The sequence below is a fragment of the Punica granatum genome, chromosome 7 (assembly GCF_007655135.1).
Source record: "Punica granatum isolate Tunisia-2019 chromosome 7, ASM765513v2, whole genome shotgun sequence".
Classification (NCBI taxonomy): Eukaryota; Viridiplantae; Streptophyta; class Magnoliopsida; order Myrtales; family Lythraceae; genus Punica; species Punica granatum.
In genome coordinates this window covers 18,491,144-18,514,888 of record NC_045133.1, presented here as the reverse complement: position 1 = coordinate 18,514,888, position 23,745 = coordinate 18,491,144, and the positions used below count along the sequence as shown (strand labels likewise).

Sequence of the window (23,745 nt, the reverse complement as noted above, 5' to 3'; positions counted from 1 at the left end):
ATTGGTTGATTTTTTTCTTATTTAGGAACACTTGGTCATTTATTGATAAATTACTTACTATTTACATTTTTTATTTGACCAGAAATTGTTTTCCTTCTATTTTCAAATTTATTCAATTTGAAAGGCGAGCATTTATTTTATAGTTTCTTTATTTTTTATAAGGCAATCAATTATTGTTTTCCTTGAAAGAGTAAATTATGCTTTTAAGTGAGGTACATTTCGCATGCACCTATTTCACATTTGCTATGCACTAATGCACCCATTTTATATACCCAAGTTAGCGTAAGAGAGGTACATTTCTTAAACACTCATTTTGATTGTAATTAGTTTCTTTTATTGTATTTATTATAATCCCATTTTTATTGCATTTATGATACACCTATATTATACACTCAAGTGAATTTTACTAGTACATAGATAATAAATTGTTAGTATACTTAATTGTCACTTATTTTTAAAATTGGGCCTTCTCTAATAAGTCGAGAAGATATTGAATTTACATAATTGGGCTTGACCTAATTAAATCATTTCTCTTAATTTTTTTGTATATTATTTTAATAATTTTTTCTTTTTATGAGAGAGCATTTATTACAATATATACAATTTTACTTATATATATGGATGGATATGGATATGGATTGTTTATAATCCTTGCAACCTCTAATTTTAGGCAACCAAGCATACCTATTTTTGTTTATTAACGGTGCTAATTAACTAGAACTGGAAAACAATATATTCTGTTTAGGAATTCGTTTTCCACATATATTGATTATATATATGCTTAGATTATTAATTTGGATATATTTTATGTTTAGATTACTGAATTGGATATATTTTTATAAACCCTTAGGTATTAATCTTGCACTACTCTGTGCTCAAATGGATGTGCGCCTTTGAAGGGACATAGTCGATCCGATCAAATCTTGATGTTATGACATGATAATAACCAAATCAAAATTAATCTCGGAACTAGTTTCTTATGGTGAAAGAATCATTTCGAGCTTTGTTATGACTGGAGAATTTGGAAGTTAATGTGTCGTTTGGTAAGGCCATTCAAGGATGCTACTCCTTATCTCATTCCTGTTCTCATTAGTCATCTGTGCTTATACTCTTCATATCTAAGGAAATTGTTCCGTGACTATATAGAGTTCGTACTCGATTCAATGTTTTATTATGAGGCGATATGCTTCCTCAGATAAGCTAGATCTTATTTATCCATATTCATCATGTCATTTTTTCTCATATAATTTTGAATGTTGTTTTTTTTTTCGATACATACAACTAACATCAATTTCCAGACTATTACCAAATAATTATTGTCATTACCAATAAATGGACCATCTATATGATCTAAATCCAAAATCAATCAATCCAGAGGTTCTAAATGCACCAGTCATAGCATAGCTGAACGAACCTCGCCGCAATATCCGGGAACTTACTATTATGACTATGATGAAATTAAAATTGAAAAGTGAATAAAGTGCGATCCTTTTAACAAAATTGTTTGAGCTATTTCAAATAGTACAAATAAACCGTATCCAAATATATTACTCTATTCCCCAAATTAGTCAAACTTATTGAATAAAATCATTTTATAAATCTGATAAATACTCCGTGCAGGAAATAATTTCATGATTAATAAGTCAGTTATTATTGGCATGTATAGGGACTGGAAATTCATCTATGTAATAAGATGTGGAGTGCTCCGTATGACTAAAAGCTTATTATGACTAATGAGTCTTAATTAGAGATAAGAGAGTATTTAAAATAATTGATATTAATATTAATTATTAATATATGATACTGAGTTAAGGCTTTCCTTATTAATATTTTCTTTTGGGGCAGAGCTATTTCCACACCCTTTATAGCTAATGCACCCCATTTACTAGGGATTAGAAAAGATTACCCTTAAAATAAAAAGGTATTAATTTTATTTCCCCCTCTTCCCAATGTTCTTTTCCTTTCCCTATTCTCTCCCCAAAATTGGTATCTCGGGCCATTTCCCCATATATTGCGATTGACACGTTTCTTTTCACTTAGGAAATATACCTTTTTTCTTTTCCTAGTGTACAAATAAACTTTTTTTTTAAATGAAAAGTCAAATAAGTTTAAATTTATATTTCTTGCCACATATAGTGCACATACGATACCCATATTTAATAATGAATGGAGTTTGTTTTCGTCAATAACTTTATACTGGAAAAGATTGTTCATCAATTTTTTTTTAATTCTAGAAGAGATAGAACATTATTTTTGAATGTATATGTAATTATAGGATAGAGATTATTACTACCTTATTTTGTTCAATATCAAACTTTCTCATCATATTGCCTTACTCATGCACAAGACACACATAAGTACGATGTTCAATCGATAACAGATTACTACCCCTTATTTTTCGAGAAATTTCTTCATTACTGATTGAGAATGACTGATGTAACTTTTTCAATTTTATTTGATCTTAGTTCCATAAAAGAAAAAAAAAAGTCCTATCCCGTGAACAGAAATTTTTGCAAACGAATTGAATATGTAATTTGCGCTTCTTTTCTTTTTCTTTCTAATCATCAGGAGGGTGAAGGAGCGCTAATTTTGGGAGAAAATAGAGAGAGGAGAAAAGAAAGTGATATCTTATGAGTTGAGGGTATTCTTGTCCGAAACTCATAAATGGAGTGTATTAGTCATTAGGTTGCGTTTGGTTTTATAGTAAGATTTTAAAATCAGATTTTGATTTTGATTTTGAGTGGAATAAATGGGGCCCACCCTTTGACTTTGTATGAATTATGTTGTTTTGTTGTGAAAAAAAGTGGTATAAATGGGACTCACTCTTTGACTTTGTATGAGTTATTTTGTTTTGTAGTGGATAGAGTTAAGTTAGAATTATGATTTTAAAATAAAATTGCGAAACCAAACAGGCCCCGGTGTGAAAATAAAATAACCCCGGCCTTTCTTTTATCTTATTTTCTTAAATTGGAGGCCTAAATTCAATCCCTACCTGTCTAAACTATAAAGCATAGAATCAGTGGAATCAGAGTGGAATTGATCCACGAATATCATTTGAGCAGACCAAGATAAAATAGGATCATATGTTGGACAAAAATTGTTTCCTTTTCTGGAAAGTATTATTCAAATTCTGATAGTCCTTGGTCAATATAAATGTGCCGCAGCATTGCAAAATATCATCTCATACCATTGAATACAAAACTAAGAAAGAGTGTTAATTATACGTTCTTTTTAATTGAAAACATACAATTGGCCTTAGTCCCGCATAATTAGTCCGACAATAGTATAATCAAAAACCATCTATCTCTAGTTTTAATGTGAGAGCTGAGCCGACGTATCCTCTTTCATCTTCTTCACGTGCTACGTGCCCCAAAATACCGGCTTCTAAAAGTTAACGACAAAGTGCAGAGCGAGCTCCAAGCCCACAATTTGGATTGCCGATGGAATGCCTGAAGCCTGCAGCTCCTCTACCTTAGCTTCAAATAACAACGGGGAGAATAGTTGTCATCCATAAGAAGGATTGATTTATTGTATTACATTTATAAGCCTTCTTTATAATCGAAAAAATAAGTAAAAAAAAAAAGAATAAGACACTCGGGCTTTACTCAAGCTTTTCGAGGACTGATTTAACTGTCGGAGAGGGAATAGAGATCAAAATTCTAGTTTCTCCTGTTCGCTAAATTAAGGTGATCAGGCACAATCTTTTTGTAATTCTTGACACTACTGAGTCTGGGGGGTGAGTCCACACAGGCTCCATGGTCAATAAGTTTAAGCCTTTTGATTAAATTGACCTTTTGCTCGTATGTTTGGCGAAGGAGAGACATTGTTATTGTACTCTTTTCCTCTATTGATTACAATATTAAATATTTAAGTTACGCTTGAAGTAATTTTAAGGAATTTAATCTAGTGGTAAGAAAGAGTTTAAGTATTCATTCGATCTCGTATTCGAAACTTCTTGGAGCTATCGGAGCACATTTGGCTTGATTACCCATTCCGTGAGCCGTCGGAGGTTCACAGAGTCTCGAAAATTAGTCGGGCGAAGTTCAAATACCCTGGGTTATAAAAAAAAAGTTACGCTTCAAGCATAAATATTGTTGCTATAAGAGTGGGAAAATACATGCATTAATATACAAAGGCTTCTTATTCAACAACAACGAAAGCACTTTTCACCCTTTCATATACTAGTTCAGCTCGAATCGAACTTTCAATTGATCGAGGTACTTACTCTTCTAATAAATTGATATACACAGTCGACGTAATATAGAATCGAAAGTGAATCTCTGAATTTTTTATAAGTCATACTTATCTCCGACAAAAGATCGGAGAGGACGCACACGGTGTATCTCCCCTTAACATGGATCATCAAAGGCCATCCGCACGCGTGTGATCGTATATGCGGCGCGCCCGATCCCATCAATCGTCAGGTATTGATGGGTCCATAAAATCAACCTGGTCATTAGCAAAATCCAGAAAAATAAATACTTCCACGTACAATCTGATGTGATCTTTTTCGCTTCCTAAAACAACTCCGACTGAGCAGCTTCCACGTGGACGGTCGGAACGCTGGGGAGCACCGGCGAATTGGAATGCGCTTGTCGTTTTGCTCAAACCCCTCATCCTTTTCAATCATTTTTCTGACTCTTGAATCCCCTACGCCGTCTCCACTCTACTCCAACCTCATGCACCAATCAGAAGGTGCGGGACCAAACCAAAGTTCCGCCACGTCAGCTCATTATCCACTTGGCACATTTTGGTGGGTTGAAATAGTAGACTGCTGTGGCTGCGTTGCAGCAGATTGGTACGAGCAGGTAAGTACATTGTGTCGTCACTCTCGTGATTCGATCTCAGCTCGCGCGTGGTCACATCAATGGCGTCGACGGTGACCGGTGAGCTCCCGCGATAAAAGGCCCACTCTCTCAGTCTCACTCACTCTCAAAGCAATCTCTCCGATAGAGAGAGAGACAGAGAGAGAGATTGGTCATGGCGACTTCTCATCAGTTCTGCGCAGTCTCCGGCAGGGCGGAGAGCTTCAAGCTCGCGCGCTGCAATTCCATGAGCGGTCTCATTGACTTCGGCTCGAGCTGGAAGAGGAAGACGAAGCTGCTCCGGATCAGAACCGGGAACGGACTGCCACCGAGTCGCAGGGGTTTGAGCGTGAGGAGCGGGCCGAAGCAGAAGATCGAGGATCCGATCACCGCCGATGAAGGTACGAGTTACTGAATTCCTTCTCCTCTGCTCTAGCTTACACTGTTGACGCCAATTGACCGTTTGCATAGTGTTCGTTCTTTGAGCGATCATTTGCGAGGCGTTCTCAAGTCAATGCCGCCAGCTTTCTCGCTCTCCGGACGTTATTTCTGGTCACAGCGTGTGGTTGATCCTGCATTTGATTAGCTTTTTGTCATGTGACAGACATCTCGAGCACGTTGAGCCCTTTCACGCCAGATGCTGCGTCCATCGCATCAAGCATTAAGTATCATGCTGAGTTCACTCCTTCATTTTCCCCAGACCAATTCGAGCTTCCGAAGGCTTTCTTTGCGACTGCACAAAGTGTCCGTGACGCGCTCATTATAAACTGGAACGAGACGTACGATTGCTGCAACAAGCTTAACGTGAAGCAGGCGTACTATCTTTCTATGGAGTTTCTTCAGGTTCGTCGCCGATTTCTTGTCGATTTATAGAAAGTACGAGACTCCGGTAATTGCAAAGCTAAAAAAAAAAAGGCTAATTTACGTGGCCTGGTTCGTGCAGGGCAGAGCGTTGCTAAACGCAATTGGTAACTTGGATCTCACCGGTGCATATGCAGAGGCTTTGAGGAAACTTGGTCTAGCTCTAGAAAACGTGGCTGTTCAGGTGTGATTTCAGCTCAGGAGTTATGCTGATCTTGCTACTACGAAATTGTTTTGGTAACTAATTTAGCAGAACTGTCACGGAAATATTTCTTATGGAAATTCTGAGGACAATAACCGATTGAATTGGATAATCAATTATGCACTAAACGCGGCGTATTCCTTTTTGGTATCTTTATGTCAGTGTCTCCTCTGATGCTGTTTATCTGCTTCTTTGAGGTTGACATATTATGTAATTTACTTAGATGAATGGTCGACTCATTATTAGATTTTATAAATTTGATTAATGGCTTCTGCTGTTTAATTTATAAGAAACTTTCTCGATCATTTCATGATCCCATCCTTTTTCTTCTCTAATAATGTAGTATAGTATCTTCGAAGAAAGATTTTCCTTGCAGTTGATGGGAATTCCCGTTCACTGTATATTATCTTCTAACTCATGCAGCAATATTTTAGGAGCGTGATGCTGCACTTGGTAACGGGGGTCTTGGTCGGCTTGCCTCTTGCTTCTTGGACTCTTTGGCAACTTTAAATTACCCAGCCTGGGGTTACGGACTCAGATACAAGTATGGCCTGTTTAAGCAACTGATTACAAAAGATGGTCAGGAAGAAGTCGCTGAAGATTGGCTTGAGGTATATTGACATTATGTTTAATGTTATTGGACCCTCAGCTTGGTTATATGGGCGCAGGCCCTTTTGCTCTATGGCAATTCACATAACACAGATCTACTCTTAAGAAGCGCTTATAGAGTATAGTTTGGATATAAAGTAGCTGGCTAATCTTTACTTCTTTGTCATTGGGAGTTATATTTTAGTTATATGGCTCCTGGCATTCAGTAACTGCACTAGATAATCTGTTTTTCACTTCATCGAGATATTTGTAACTCTGTACTTATCTGGGTGATCTGAACCTTTCTCCTTTCAATTCTGTCTCCAGATTTTTATAGTATATTCTATTTCCTCTTGTAGATGGGCAATCCATGGGAAATTGTGAGAAATGACATCTCATATCCTATAAAATTCTTCGGTAAGGTTATTTCTGAATCAGATGGTAAGAAACATTGGATTGGTGGGGAGGATATACAAGCCGTTGCTCATGACGTTCCAATTCCTGGATATAAAACGAAAACTACCATCAATCTGCGGCTATGGTCAACTAAAGTTCCATCTGAAGATTTTGATCTATCTGCTTTTAATGCTGGAGAGCACACCAGAGCAAATGAGGCGCTAGCAAATGCTGAAAAGGTAAAGCACTTTTTCTTCAATATTTTTCTGTAGCAGCTTCCTGACCTTAAACATAACATATTTAAGGCTTTTAATTTGGCTATGTTCAATCTAAATTCGGTGGAACTAGTAAACGCGTCATGCCCCATGTGTTTCTGGAGAATAAACACTCGAGTATGTGAAAATGGAAGCAATCTTAATAGTTCCTCTGATATCAATTTGTGCATGTGCAAGTTGCTTCTTTCTCTTTTCAATGCTTAAGAGGCATAAATAGTCATACTTTGTGCTCTTTCCATGATGGTAGGTTTGCTATGTACTATACCCTGGGGATGACACTGAGGAGGGGAAAATACTCAGGCTGAAGCAACAGTATACCTTGTGCTCAGCTTCTCTTCAAGATATTATTGCTCGATTTGAGAGAAGATCCGGAGAAAAAGTAAAATGGGAAGAATTTCCTGAGAAGGTGGCAGTGCAGATGAATGATACTCATCCAACCTTGTGCATTCCAGAACTTATGAGGATTTTGATAGATGTGAAAGGTCTAACCTGGAAAGAAGCTTGGAATGTCACTCAAAGGTACTTTGTCAAAATGCATTGACACTCCGTAGTCAAGACTGAGATAATTGTTGCACCTCATATCTTTCTCAAACATATATGGTTCGCATACTAGTTCTAGGCAAAGTAAGATCATCATATAAGGTTCCAAACTGATTACTCTCCTGAGGAAAATATTAACATAGAATATGTTAGCTCAAGTTATTCAACTTTACAATCTTATGGTGAAGGACTGTGGCATATACAAACCATACTGTTCTACCCGAGGCATTGGAGAAATGGAGCTTAGAACTGCTGGAGAAGCTGCTTCCTCGGCATGTCGAGATCATAGAAATGATTGATGAGGAGGTATTCTGACCCTTATTTCCTGGAATGGGAAATCATTTCTTGTTAATTTCTCTCTTGACTACCTCTGAGCATCTCCGTGACGTGTTTCTTGAACTGCCTTTTACAGCTAATACGCAGTATAGTTGCAGAGTACGGCACAGCAGATCCCGATATATTAGAGAAAAAATTGAAGGAGATGAGGATCCTGGAAAATGTCGATTTGCCTGGTGAATTTGCAGATTTAGTTGTGAAACCGAAAGAAGTCCCCAATGTTGCTGCCACTGCAGAACTTGAAATTTCAGAAGTAACGCAACACAATGATGATGAAGAAGCTGAGATTGGAAAGCAACCTAATGACAATGAAGAAGCTGAGACTGGAAAGCGACCTAATGATGATGAAGAAGCTGAGACAGGAAATTCCATGGAGCAGAAATCCATTGAGTTGGAACTGGAACCAGAACCGGAACCAGAACCAGAACCACCTAAGATGGTTCGGATGGCCAATCTTTGTATTGTGGGAGGTCATGCAGTAAATGGAGTTGCTGAAATTCATAGTGAGATAGTAAAAAATGAGGTGTTCAACGAATTCTTTAAGGTAAAATAAACTTTCTGTTGCTTCCATAGATTATATATTGCCATGTGCCTACAGTTTTATTCTCTTCATATTCAGCTTAGTGAGATTTCTGTTGCAATGGATTTTGTCTGAAATGCCTTTTTATTGATCTTGGCTTTCATCTTTTCAGTTGTGGCCTGAAAAGTTCCAGAACAAAACAAACGGGGTGACCCCAAGAAGATGGATCCGATTCTGCAATCCCGAGTTGAGTAAAATCATAACGAACTGGACTGGCACAGAGGACTGGATCCTTAATATGGAGAAACTCGCTGAATTGCGGAAGGTGTGAAACACTTTGTCTGCTTTTACTTGCATCTTTTGCGTGAGTAGCAATTCTGAAGTTGATAAAAATCTGCATTTTCCCGAGCCAAAGCATATGAATACAGAATGATTGGATAACTCTTTTCTGCATAATTGAATAAATTTATTACACATTATGTTGCATTAACTTCTCTCGAATTGTCCAACATGTTTCTCGTTTTGTTTTATATATTTCATTGAAGGTCCTTTCCATTCTATATAATAATAGAAGTCTTAGGAGTGTCCTTGTTTCAGGTTAGCTATCATTAAAGATATGCAGTCGCTTTGCTAAATCGCAAATACATCTTCATCAGATTATTGAGACTTAATTATTCTTCTTAGTAGGATCATTGACCTTTACATTTGCTGACAGTTTGCAGATAACCCGGATCTTCAAACCCAGTGGAGAGCAGCAAAAAAGAGCAATAAGATGAAGGTTGTGGAATTAATTAAAGAGAAAACAGGATATGACGTCAGCCCTGATGCCATGTTCGACATTCAGGTCAATTGTCTGCCTTCTCTGCCTTCTCTTCTCTTTAGAAATTAATTGACCCGACAGCCTTCTTCTTGATTCAGGTTCTTGAATTAATAGTCATGGCTCTATGCTCGTTAATTTTTACATTCTAATTACAAATACTAACTACTTGATTGCAAAGCATTCCATTTTTATTGTTGTTAAGCTGTACCATTGTTCATTATCAGGTGAAGCGCATCCATGAGTACAAGCGACAACTGCTGAATATATTGGGAATCGTTTATCGCTACAAGCAAATGAAGGAAATGAGTGCTACTGAAAGGAAAGCAAAGTTTGTTCCTCGAGTTTGTATATTTGGGGGAAAGGCATTTGCAACATATGTACAAGCCAAGAGGATTGTGAAATTCATTACGGATGTTGGGGCCACGATAAATCATGATCCTGAGATCGGTGACTTATTGAAGGTATGGAATTAGAACTACTATTTTTCTGTAATTGCCTATAAAGTTAAGTGGAACTCCTAGGTCATGTTCTTTTATAAGCTATGTGGTACTTCAACCAGATATATTGAAATTATATGTTCTTATATATCAGGTTGTGTTTGTTCCTGATTACAATGTGAGCGTTGCTGAATTGCTCATACCAGCTAGTGAGCTCTCACAACATATCAGGTATCCTAATTCCTCTGGATACTATAATATATGAGTTCCTGCTCTCTACGCTGCCAAAGGTGATTTCTGGACATCATGCTTGCATGTGCTTTGGCTCTCCCTGCTGGAAGCCTGGAAGCAATTGTGGGTTCAATAATTTTGTCAAACTCTGTTGTTAGCTCGGGAAAAGCGGTGATATTAGTAAGACGATAATGGAGGCCATGGTGACCTCAAGATGTTGGGTTGGGCTTGAATGAAATAAAAGCATAAGATTCGAAGATAGAAAAGAACCATGACCTATATTTTTCTCTATATGATCTTTTCTGCAGTACTGCTGGGATGGAGGCTAGCGGCACCAGTAACATGAAGTTCACCATGAACGGCTGTGTTTTGATTGGAACCTTAGACGGTGCTAATGTTGAAATTAGACAAGAGGTCGGAGAAGAGAACTTCTTCCTGTTTGGTGCTGAAGCACCTGAAATAGCAGGGCTCAGGAAAGAAAGAGCTGAAGGCAAGGTATGTCCATATATCAAGTGAAAGAACAGAAACTTTTCGAGCCTTTTTCTTGAGTATTGCCCCACACTAATCTATCCTCCTCATCCAGTTTGTTCCTGACCCGAGGTTCGAAGAAGTCAAAAAATTTGTCAGAAGTGGTGCTTTTGGGCATTCCAACTATGATGAACTGATGGGATCCTTGGAAGGAAATGAAGGTTTTGGCCGTGCAGACTATTTTCTAGTAGCAAAGGATTTTCCCAGTTACATCGAGTGCCAAGAAAAGGTTGATAAGGCATATCTAGACCAAAAGGTAAGTGAAGCACTAGAATCACACTACAATCAATTAGTTTCGTCTTAGAATAGTCTAACATGCATTCCCATAGGGCCATGTGCATTCTCAAATTAAATGGATGGATGTCTCACTGATCCTCCATGTGACTCTTTGGGACCCAAAAGACCACCTACATCGAATGTGCCCATATGTTTCCTTGGGACTTATCATTCCATTTTCTGCCACTGTAACTGCCATTTGAGCAGTCAAGAAGAATGCTATGTAAATATGACTTATACCACCCGGTTAAGAGCGGGGAGATTTACATGTTCCGATGGCTATATGATCTGATTCCTTAGTGATGATAGCACATTGCCTGAGTTTTCGTCTCCTTTCCTCTTATGTTTGACCTTTGTCACCTGTCTGCTGCTTGCAGAGATGGACAAGAATGTCGATCATGAACACAGCGGGCTCATACAAGTTCAGTAGCGACAGAACAATTCATGAGTACGCTAAAGACATATGGAACATCAAGACCATCGAGCTACCGTGAGTCTGTACTTTTTTATGAGTTGGCTTTGATCTCCCTATGTTACAAATAAATACAAGTATAGATTTGTGATATAGAGGGCGAGGGCATAATGTAGATCATCATCGAGAAATAAAATGCCACTCCCAGTTGTATGATAGTAATAGATGTCAAACTTGTGTCATGAATCATGCCGTAGGCAATGTAGCCGAACTGGAAACAGATGAGAATAATATGGGCAAGCTTGAGCTCCCCTCGTTTGCATGTACTTAGTTTCAAGGATTGCCAATTAATAGAGAGGGTGTTATCCAATGGCACACATTCACTTTATTTCCCTTTTCTTTATCATTAGAGGGCCGCGGACCTTCTTTGCAAAATAAAAAGATAAAAAGGGAATCCTGCTAACCTTTAGTCTCATAGAAACTCAAGAATTCTCTGCGCTTTGGCTCCCTGACAAAGGGATAGTCTTTCATCGGTCGGTTATCCCTTTGCAACAGCGATCTTCGGAAAATGGAGCGGACGATATGTGGTAAGTAGTTTTTCGGGAAAGAATTGGATTTAGGCAGATTGCAAATTTATCTCTCATTTTTAGAGTGAGAAAACTGGTACGTCATTGATTTGGTGAGAACCCGCCAGAACTTCTAAAGCTAATAAGCAATAATGTACTTATGTTTGCTCACCAGTAATTTGCCGGAAAGATACATTGCTTCACCCTGTCTGAATTGACGAAGATTAGGAGAATCACTGATCGTCTTATATATTTCACAATTTCATCCATATGTCATTTTCCTTTTTGAACGGGAGATTCAAGGCCGATATCCTTCCTGTCTTCGGGTGATCGTCTCCAGTTTGCAAGGAATTGAACTCATGAGCCATTAATGGCCCAAGGTCAATGCTAGACCGCTTTCTCGATTGAGAATACATGTTTGATCTTGAATTAGGTGGATATTATAAAGCATCTTGTTTCGTGTTCGGCTTATCCTGTAGTACGACGGAAGGCACCGGGATGGACATTTTGAATGATCTACAGTTTTTGAACTATTGTAATGTCTTAACGCTCGTGTAGGCAGATAAAGGCTGCTCGGTTCAAAATCAAGATAACAGACGACTATAGCAGCAAGTAGCACAGATAGAAACTATGGTCTAATTATCATCCTTTGGCCGCTTAACTTTATTTATTCTTGAATTTTTATTGTTCGAGAGGAAAAAATGGCATTTTATAAATTAAGTATCGTATTCATATCAACACGTCAGTCCAATCCCTTTAGGTTTCTAATGATGTAATTTTAATTAAAACTTTTGACACATTTAGCATCGTGATGCCAAGGTGTGGCATAATCCGGCAACATAAAACCTAACAGTGCCAAAATGGACCAAAGTTGAAACTTCAATTCCTCCCTAGAGCTATTTTGTTCATGGCTACATAACCAAACTTCGTACCAAAGGTCCAAAAAACTTTGTCGGCAGTTCTCTACCTTCGCAATCTATTGGTCAGTGCACAATACATGATTTGCCGAGACTACAACATTCATGCCTGCTCATCATCTGCTTCGAAAAATTATCGAATCTTTAAAACGTATCATCGTTTCTCTTTGTACGTACGTTATCGAATCAGCTTTTTACGTATGTCTCAAAGGAACCGAAGAGGACCAGAATTGGTAAAGTTAGAATGTTTTTTTCTCATCGTAATTTATCTTTGAAAATAGAATTACTTTTAGTCCACAGTTTTTAATTACCTCTTCATTTTGGCTTAAATCTTTTCTTTTTCTTTTTTTTTCAACCTTGTCCTCAACATTACGTGGTTTGTTCACTTTAGTTATTTCGTCTATTATTTCAGCTAGAAAACACTGGCACGACATTATAAAAAGATAATACATACATACATATATAAACATAAAGAACGAAGGTTGGAAAAGAATTAAGAGCTGAAACTGTGAGTGTCACGCCAGCCACCAATCCTAATCGAGGTTCCCATTGGGTGCAAACTCCACTGGCGGCCTCCAACGAGTGCAGATTCTGCCGGCGACATCCGACGGGTCGATCTTTCCCGGTCGTTTTCTTAGGAAGAGTCATAATCAAGGGCCCACTCACATATATACATACATACACACACACACACACATATATATATTAGCCCATTGGGTACAGTCAAAAAGGGTTCTCAATATGGCTTAGTCTTCACTCCAAAACCTTTCCTGAGGTTCAAAGCATGTCTGAATATATGAGATTCTTGCTTCTAAAGCTTCCCCTTCACCAATATCATTCAATTATTTCATGTTATTATTGGATCCATCCAACTAATGCGCAGACACTAACAAATAATTGCTTGTTTAGGTTGTCTCAGATCCAACTAATTCCATTCTCCAATAATTTTATTAATCTGTGCTAAACGTGGTCTATGACTTAATTCTCCAGTAATTAGTGGCAATTTTAATTATATTCGGATCTGGTACGAAAAGATTTGATAAAATTATGGTTAAGAATCCAGGATTTTCAATGCTCTCGGGTTTTTCGATTGTATAGTGGTAGCAACACCCTACAAAGTTTCATATGATTACTGACTACCAAAATTCAGTGAAAATGAACTTGAGCGAGGAAGCAGTTCGCTGGATAGACCCGAATAATGTCCGAAGACATAGGATTGATTCGATTGGATCTAAAGGCTATATCACCCCAGCACTTATGATGTACGAGCTGTAGCTTTCTTGGAAATCATTAGCTTTGATTACAGTCAATCGACTTTTCACCACGTGTGCTAACCAAGGTAAACGGTAAATTTAATCCGAATCGAAGGGTTAGTAAGTCTATTTAGAAGAGGATTTAGTGCATTGATACTCGCTTTCTATTCGGAACAAATAATATCTATATTCATTTTCTCAGTGAAACTTATCGTGCCCCTTTCTTAGAATTATTATATGTTACCGTCCTCTTCTTTTTTTAGCCCTACGTGGTGGAACACACGTATACATCATGGTGGAACATAGAGATTGATGACTCCAAAGTACTATTATATATAAGTTAAACTACACCTCGCGTTTGCGATACGTTTAAGACTTTTCACTTACTTGATACCTACTCAAGAACAGCATGCAATATCGTTCAGTACAGTTAAAAGCGCATGTGAGACATGCAGTAAAAATTTCTGAGTCCGACTTGCAAATCCCACGATTAGTTTAGCTCCCAACGTTTCAACGGAGAAGACAATTAAAATGAAAAAGAGGAAGTCGAAGAGGATGATCATGACCTTATTTGCCAAAAAGTTGGTTCAAATCCTTCACTTGTAAGAGTTAAGAGCACGTTCCTCCATTTTCGAAGGACCTACTCTCTCTTCTTTCTTTATTTTTTTTTCTAAATTTAATTGCCTATTTATTGGTGGAGTTTCGACTAATATCTTTTTATTTTTTTCGATTACAATAGGAGGCACATGATTTAGTATAAAGAAATAAAAAAAAAATCTAAATAAAGGAGTATAGGTAGTCCCACTGATGAGAATCGAACCCGAAACCTCTAGGTTACCAGGTGAGCATATTAGCCACTACACTTCACCCCATTTCTCTCAATATCTTTTTATTTAATGGCCCTTTGCTGGTGGAGTTTCGACTAATAAAGGAAAGGTTAACTATGTTGCTCCGATCTCTTGGTCATGTTTGACTCTATGTTGCCGATTAATCAAGATACACGCAAACTTTTCTCCGAAAATAAGGAAAATCTTATATGTAACGGATATATCACGTAGTAATGTTAAAAGTCAATAACGTTTCCTAATTCCTTTTGGTTTTCAGTAATATCATCAAAAAAATTAATACTAACAGAACTAGAATTTTTTATGTGCCTAGTGATACAGTGTCACGTAATATACTTGTAAAACATAATTTATCCTCAAACGATACCACAACAATAAACGTTATACGATATGGAAATTTTATGATGTTAATAAGGAAGCTTTTTGCACCCCATGGCAACCGTTGGCATTAGATCGGCCACATCGAGGTCTTTAGCACGCTGCGGTCAATAAAAAGTTAAAAGGAGAGTTAACAGGACTCTAGATTCAAATTTATAATCTTATTCAATGATTGGCTAAGTCGACATCTCCTTCTCCTTATATAAGATTTTATATTCGAATTTTGGATTCATTGCCTAAGAAATAAGAGAAAAGCATTGGACTAATAAAAATTTGAATCGCCGGCTCTCAGTTTCGATTTTCGGATTGGATATCAGTTCAACCACTTGTATATCTCAGTTAATTATTAGGAGAGTTGTATTCCTATCGAATCAAGCTGGTTCGAACTTAGAATTAGGCGTAGCCCATTTGATTTCTGATTTAAGAGTGGTGCAAAGGAGGAAAGGCTCATTACCAGCCCCCTGCGCATGCGCTGCACCCAATCACTTCCCTCAGTTGAAAGCCGGGCCTGCCTGTCTGGATCTTGTGATCCAAATAAAAACCGCGTGGAAAATAATTAAAAAATGACAATATTCGTATCCCGGACAAAAGAAATTTCCCAGGGGCGTACACGTCTTTTCATCCCCAAAGGAACAGCTAAATTACCCTTTTACCCTTCCCGGACCTCCACGTGTCGACGCCGAAGTTCTACTTTCACCGAAAGGCTACGCTCCAACTAACAACTTGGCCAAAAATATATATATATACACAAAAGTGAATTGATTTAAGTAATTTTTGCTTAATTCTCTTTACAAGCATTTTCGATTTCCGAATCGTAAATGGAAAAAATTCGAAGAAGTTTTACTTCTTAATGAATCGATCTGATTCGAATTGGATTAATGAGGACCTATTACGAATTGAGAAAATTCGCCATGAGAATTTTACTCCTTAAAGGATTGATTCAACTCGAACTTGATTAATCGAAAGTCGAGACCTAGATACTGGGATTTACACTAAATAAAAGATAGATAAATAAATAAAAAGGAAGAAATTGAAAAAATGGAAATGAAAATGGGAGTTCGAAGAAAGAAGAAGCCACAGAGAAGCAAGGGGGAAAGAAAGAATATGAGAGGGGGCAGACCTTGAACGTGCGCTTCGTATTTAAGGCAACCCTCACGTCTCTCCATTAGTCGTGGACTCCTCTTCCACCGAAAATTCTCTCCCCTCTCTCTCTCCCCTCTGCTCTGATCGACGAAGAGGAGCTCAGCATCCGGCGGAAGAAGAAGGTAATCTCGAAACCGGTGCTTCCCCCATTTTCCGTCCGTTCTGCGGTCGTGAATGTTCTGCCATGCTTGTTTTTACTGGTTAAATTTGACTCGTCAGTGTCTGGTGTGGTGGTGGTCGGCTCCATTGGGGAGCTCAGGGTGGGAGTGACCTTACTGCAATGCTATTTCAGTTGTCGCCTAGGACGTCTGGAATCGGTGGATCTAGTGTATATCCCCATCGATCTGTGATCTCCCCGTGATGAATCATGAACTAACTCGTTTTGTCTTTGTGATTTGGTTTACTCGAATTGCTGTCAGTAGATTCTTGTGTTCTTCTCGCGTGTTCGTATTGAATTGCTATTCGGATTGCCTGATCTACCGTTTGATTTTGAATTTTGGCGGAATACTGCTTTCTGGTTCTTGATGACCATTTCTTGTCACTGATCTGTAAGGATCAATACTGGTGTATGCGTCTTCGGGACAGATCTTATGTGAATTTCGATATCGGTGAAAGAAATTTGGCTCTTAACTGATGGCTTTATCTCCAGCTAATGCATTTGATGACCAGTTTTGACTTGGAAAAGTTCTTACAGTTTTGCCTTTAATTTAGAAGATCGGAAAAATGGCGGTGTCGATCTAGCATTATCTAGTAATTTACTGTTACCCTCGATAGGCTTCCCGGTGGTAGATCTGAGGAAAACTGCTGATTTGTGTTGAAGAACTTGAGTTGAAATCATATGCAGTATTGCTTTTTAAGACACATCTGGCTTTTTCATGTGTCCAGGTTACTAGTTGTTCGAGAGAGATGGTGAAGATCTGTTGCATTGGTGCTGGATATGTTGGCGGGCCTACTATGGCCGTGATTGCACTCAAGTGCCCGGCAATTGAAGTTGCAGTTGTCGATATCTCTGTCTCCCGAATCAATGCCTGGAACAGCGACCAGCTCCCCATCTATGAGCCGGGCCTTGATGCTGTCGTGAAGGAGTGCCGAGGAAGGAACCTCTTCTTCAGCACTGATGTAGAGAAGCATGTGCAAGAGGCAGACATTGTCTTTGTCTCAGTCAACACCCCAACCAAGACCCGGGGTCTTGGAGCAGGTAAAGCTGCCGATCTGACATACTGGGAGAGCGCAGCTCGCATGATTGCTGATGTTTCGAAGTCCGACAAGATTGTCGTAGAGAAGTCCACTGTCCCCGTTAAAACGGCCGAGGCTATCGAGAAGATCCTCACCCACAACAGCAAGGGAATCAAGTATCAGATTCTGTCGAACCCTGAGTTCCTTGCCGAGGGGACAGCAATCCAAGATCTCTTCCACCCAGATCGTGTGCTTATCGGAGGAAGGGAAACCCCTGGAGGCCAGAAGGCAGTCCAAGCCCTGAAGGATGTCTATGCTCACTGGGTCCCGGAAGACCGCATCCTGACCACCAATCTCTGGTCAGCGGAGCTCTCCAAGTTGGCTGCTAATGCCTTCCTGGCCCAGAGGATTTCATCTGTGAATGCCATGTCAGCTCTCTGTGAGGCCACAGGTGCAGATGTGACTCAGGTCTCGTATGCTGTTGGCAAGGACTCGAGGATCGGGCCCAAGTTCCTGAATGCCAGTGTTGGCTTTGGGGGATCCTGCTTCCAGAAGGATATCTTGAACCTCGTCTACATCTGTGAGTGCAATGGCCTGCCAGAGGTGGCCGAGTACTGGAAACAAGTCATCAAGATTAACGATTACCAAAAGAGCCGCTTTGTGAACCGTGTGGTCTCCTCCATGTTCAACACAGTCTCAAACAAGAAGGTTGCAATCCTCGGGTTTGCCTTCAAGAAGGACACCGGCGACACTCGAGAGACTCCTGCCATTGATGTGTGCAAGGGGCTGCTGGGAGACAAGGCACGGTTGAGCATTTATGACCCACAAGTCACAGAGGACCAGATCCAGAGGGACCTGACAATGAACAAGTTCGACTGGGACCACCCGGTCCACCTGCAGCCCATGTCGCCGACAACCGTGAAGCAGGTTTCTGTTGTTTGGGACGCATATGAAGCAGTGAAGGACGCTCATGGTCTCTGCATCCTCACAGAGTGGGATGAGTTCAAGACCCTCGATTTCCAGAGGATCTACGATAACATGCAGAAGCCCGCCTTTGTCTTTGATGGCCGAAACATTGTTGATGCGGAGAAGCTCCGGGATATTGGATTCATCGTGTACTCCATCGGTAAGCCACTTGATGCTTGGCTCAAGGACATGCCTGCTGTTGCTTAAGTCTTTGCTGCGACACCAACCGGATACCTCGAGGCAGCCATTTTCTGTTCTTCATAAACGTTGGTTCCTCTTTAAATGGGTTTTGGTTTCGGAGTTGTCCTGCTTTTCCCATTGTATTAAGGAGAGTAATGGATGGTCGTACTTCACCGTGTCGTGGGAAAGGTAAGGGGGACCTGCATTTTTCTTTACGGTGTATTCGGTAACACTACTGCCAGTGTGTTAGACTGTTACTGCTTGTAGTAAATCTCGATTAATTCATTGTTCAGTTCGGTGCAATGTTCGTTGTACTGCTCGGTACCACCTCTATTTTGGAAAGCAATATCTTTTGTTTGTTATTCAATTGCATTTGAGGCTCATGATCTTTTCTTTCGATCTTTGTTGAAGATAGACTTATCTCGACCAAAGCATTACAAAGTGATTATGAAAAATATGGATCGCCAAAGGGATATTAAAAGGATGGAATTGTGTATTTTTAGTAAAGCCAGGCAAAATTGAGTACTGTCCGGCTCGGTCTCAGCTGGACTCGATTGCCATCGCCTGAGTCCAGAGCTTGGGTCGAGTCCAGTGAAGTAGACAATGAATCATATGCTCGACGTGCTTGAGCTTGGCTACTACTCGAGAATAAAATGGGGAATATTTGTAATTTTTGCATTTAATCCAACTGAAAAATTAATATATGTACAGATAGCTTGATTAGGCTCATGATCCTCTTCAAGTCTCAAGCTAAGTGTTCATCTGAAAGGCTTGGCTCAAGCTCGACGCAAGCTCCAGATAGCCCGAGCCGATATCAGTATCCACTGGGTCGAGAATGATTAATAAGCTCTATAATTATAGAGCCTCTATGTAGCCCAACATATATGCCTTTGAAGCTTATTTGTACAAAAATTCGAATTCTCTCTCTCTCTCTCTCTCTCTCTCTAAAGTTTGCAAGTGCAAGCATGAGGTGATTTACGAGAAGTGGTAGGTAATATTAGATAGCAGTATCTCAATTTACATTTGGTGCTCGTTAGTATCTCCATTTACACGCCTCATACAACTGTTTCGAGACAGTAGCCTGGTTGATTTAAACATAAAAAGTCAATTGAAGAGAGCTAAAAAAAGATGTTAGTCCGTACCCAACTAACTTAATAAGTAAATTAACTTAAGAGAAATGATAACTTATTCATGTATTCATGCGTGTTGCACTACGAACTGAAATACTTTCATTTGATTGTTATGCGATCATTAAAGTGATTGCACTATAAACTTTCCTCAAACTTGTAATTTATTGAGTCACGATCATTGTAACTAATGTCGACATCATGGTTTGAGATCATGGAGTGGGCTTCGGGCACTTGCGGGGGCGGCTCTTCCAATTGGCAGGGAAGGCAGTCGCCTTGGGCCCCACAGAAAATTAGGCCTCTAATTTTTATGTTTGTGATAATATTATTAACTCTTATATTTACTAATTATAAAAAGAATCCAAAAATTAATTAACAATCAAAGCCTTACAAATCGGGGAAAAAAATCAAGGCCTCACTTATACTAAATTAGTCAACTTTATTACTCCTCAAGTACTCCTAAATTTTCTCTCCCACTTATTAATTGATAAATCATAATTTCCATATCTAATTATTTACTTAAATTCTTTTATTATCTCTTCCTTTATTTCCCTCCTTTAATATCTCCAACTACATTTGTAATTTAATCTCCTCGCCTAAAACATTAATCTCCTTAATTATCTCAAACTATCTAATTCCCATAAATGTTTTAACCCTCAAATTTTACTCTTTTAAAAGGAGTTGTTTTAATTTTAAATACTAATTATTCTCACAATTATTCTCTTTTCTCATCTTTTCTATTAAATTACACTTCCTTCAATTGAAACAATCCTCTCTTGTTGAAGCAAGTGATCTCCTTCAAATTTCATAATTAGTCAAGTTCTATTGTTTTAAACTTTAAATATTTTTTAATTTTAATTTTAATTTTTATTTTATTAAATATATATTGTTTATAGGTATATATATTTTTGAAGTGGTTATACGTATATTTTATTGTTTGTAATACATAGGAATTGTTTGATAGTGTTTATAAGTAAATACATCAACTAAGCAATATGAATTTACTTATTTAAGAAAAAAGAGGAGAAGAATTGAAAGTTTAATTCAATCTCAAAAAAGGAGCTATTGATAAATTTTTAACAAGTAAAGAATTAGCTATGTCAGAAATTGAAAAGGAAATATTAGAAGAAATTGAATATAAAAGCTTTATAAGTAATTTTGTACTTCAGAGAGTTAAAAAAAATTATATAAATTTTATCAATCAAAAAGAAAAAAAGGCCTCATATTTATATTTTGGCTTAGGCCTCCAAAGCCCTTGAGCCACCCATTATCTGGGCCTAATTATAGACCCATCACTGTGACTAAGTTTGAATTAATTATTATAAAAAAAAAAAAAGAATTTCCCATTGAGGATTGATGGCTGGCTGAGTGTTCCCGCCAAGTGAAGGAATGGGAAAATCCAACAAAGGTCCTTGAGAACTCATGGATTCTCCCAATCAAAGAATAAACGATATGAACTAGCATAAATATAAACTAGTCATTTCACCCGCGTGCGTTGCGTACGATTTATTTTTGTAGTATAAATTTATATATTTTTATTATAAAGTATCTTTTCAAAAATATTAATTAGTTTATATTTATAGAATTGATTATTTGATAATTATCAAAATAAGGATGATTATAAATAAGATTAGTAAAAGCATGCATAACATTATGTTGAACAAAATTATGGTAATGATTAGACCTTTTAGTTTTCTAAAAAGAATCTGAATTTTCAAAATCAATATAGTAGAAGATGATATATATATATATATATATATATATATATCTTTTGTACAAGAATAAGTCTCTCGTAGCACACCAAAATGTAAATCACTCATAAAATTTAAATGTTTCAACTTTAAGTAAATTTAATAAAAAAATGGGAACTAAATTTGTTTCCTTAGTTTTATGAACTTCTAAAGAAATAAATTCTTTTAACATAATTTTTTTATTTGTAAGTATAATTAATATTAACACAGAACTTGTATTGGTTATTGAATATTCAAAAACTCTTTACAATTTAAATTTTGTGAGTAATTACTTGCGTGAAAAATTTTCAAAAAATATTTCAACATCCTTTTCGGACTAGATAATTCAATTACGATTTCAAGAATATAAATAAGCATTTGTAGAATTGGAAAATGAAAAAAGAAAAAAGAAAAAAATTTTAGTTAATTGAATTTGAAAAGATATTTCTTTCTAAATTGTATGCATTATTAGATTAACTTACCTTGCGATTTCAATAATGTACGTAAAATTACTTGTGTGGAAATTTTCGAGAAATATTTCAATATTTTTTAAAACTGAAAAATTGAATTTGATTTCAAGAATATATTCAAGTTATTGGAATTGAAAATTATTAGATTAATTCACTTATATCATTTTTTTCTATTTTAACTGCATTTAAGATGATGCATTAAAGAGGGTGTAGAAGATTCTTAATTTTCAATATCAAAATTGTAGAAGATATTGTGATTTATATCTTTGATGAAAAAATGAATCACTTATAGAATTCAAATATTTCAAATTTAAGTAAATTTTAAAAGAATAAAACCTAAATTTATTCCGTTCATTTTATGAACTTTTAAATAAATAAATAAATTCTTCAACATCACTTTTAATTTCTAAATGGATTTAATATTAACATAATACTTGTAATAGCTTTAAATATTACAATTACGATTTCAAGAATATAATGAAGCATTTGTAGAATTGAAAATCGGAAAAATGAAATAATTTAATTAATTGAATGTGAGAAGATTATATTTATTCCTAAATTATATGAATTCTTCAATCAATTTCCTAAATATTCCAATTACGATTTCAAGAATATAATTAAGCATTTATAGAATTGAAAAATGAAAAAAGACAATAATTTCAGTTAATTGAATTTGAAAAGATATATTTCTTTCTATATTGTATGGATTCTTAGATTAACTTACTTGTATTATTTTTTTCTAAGGTCCTTGCAATTTTAATAATGTAAGTAAAATTACTTATCTGGAAAATTTTGGAAAATATTTGAATATTTTTTAAATTGAAAAATTGAATTTGATTTCAAGAATATATGGAAGCTTGTGGAATTGAAAATTATTAGATTAATTTACTTGTATTATTTTTTTTTCTATTTTAAGTGCATTGGATATGATGCATTAAAGTGGGTAGAGAATACTCTCAATTTTCAATATAAAAAATATAGAACATATTTTGATTTATATCTTTTATGCAAAAATAAATCACCTATAAAATTCAAATGTTTCAACTTTAAATAAATTTAATAAAATAGAACCTAATTTTACTCTATTCATTTTAAGAACTTTAAAATAAATAATTATTTACCATCACTTTTAATTTCTAAGTGGATTTAATATTAACATAATACTTGTAATAGCCTTTAAATATTACCATTATGATTTCAAGAATATAATGAAGCATTTGTAGAATTGAAAATTGGAAAAAAATAGTTAATTGAATGCGAAAAAATTATATTTATTCCTAAATTATACGAATTCTTCAATTAGTTTATTTTTATTATCGTTAAATTGAATATTAGAACATGGAAATATATTTAAAAAATTATATTTATTCTTGTATTGTACAAATTTTGAAATCTATCAATTTAATGCATTAAATAGGATAAAGAAGATGCCACATGGAGATTAATTTGTTTGGATTAAAGAAGATTGAGAAGATGCCACGGGAGGCATTTAGAGAAGACAAAAATGACACATGGTATATTTTGGTAAAGTCAAGAGTAACACTTGGCGAAATCACGTTCATTCTCACTCTATCGCAGTGGCATTATATATTACATATAGATTTATGGCATCCTCATTAAGAGTGTGTTTCAATTAATAAGGAGTGACATTATTGTATTAATACGACGCCTCTTGTCTTAACTATAAAGTGGTCTCTCAGGTACATAAACGGGTAAGGTAGGGCAATTTGATACTGATTTTTCAATTTGACAGTGATTGATTATTTT

At 36.7% G+C, this 23,745-nt stretch overlaps 2 protein-coding genes across 2 annotated transcripts; both read left to right on the top strand.

Moving 5' to 3' along the window:
* Positions 1 to 4,886: 4,886 nt before the first annotated feature.
* On the top strand, positions 4,887 to 11,597 carry LOC116214073 (alpha-1,4 glucan phosphorylase L isozyme, chloroplastic/amyloplastic). Its single transcript, XM_031549330.1, has 15 exons — positions 4,887 to 5,206; positions 5,410 to 5,648; positions 5,749 to 5,850; positions 6,303 to 6,479; positions 6,816 to 7,091; positions 7,375 to 7,646; positions 7,856 to 7,973; positions 8,080 to 8,547; positions 8,696 to 8,848; positions 9,239 to 9,367; positions 9,568 to 9,804; positions 9,935 to 10,011; positions 10,320 to 10,506; positions 10,595 to 10,795; positions 11,193 to 11,597. The coding sequence occupies exons 1-15, from the start codon at positions 4,981 to 4,983 to the stop codon at positions 11,307 to 11,309; spliced, it is 2,979 nt and encodes a 992-aa protein (XP_031405190.1). The 5' UTR covers positions 4,887 to 4,980; the 3' UTR covers positions 11,310 to 11,597.
* Positions 11,598 to 16,263: 4,666 nt separating this feature from the next.
* Positions 16,264 to 19,023, top strand: LOC116215272 (UDP-glucose 6-dehydrogenase 1). The gene is made up of 2 exons (XM_031550916.1): positions 16,264 to 16,451; positions 17,215 to 19,023. Exon 2 carries the CDS (start codon positions 17,236 to 17,238, stop codon positions 18,676 to 18,678), a length of 1,443 nt encoding a protein of 480 aa, XP_031406776.1. The 5' UTR covers positions 16,264 to 16,451; positions 17,215 to 17,235; the 3' UTR covers positions 18,679 to 19,023.
* The last annotated feature ends 4,722 nt before the right edge of the window (positions 19,024 to 23,745 follow it).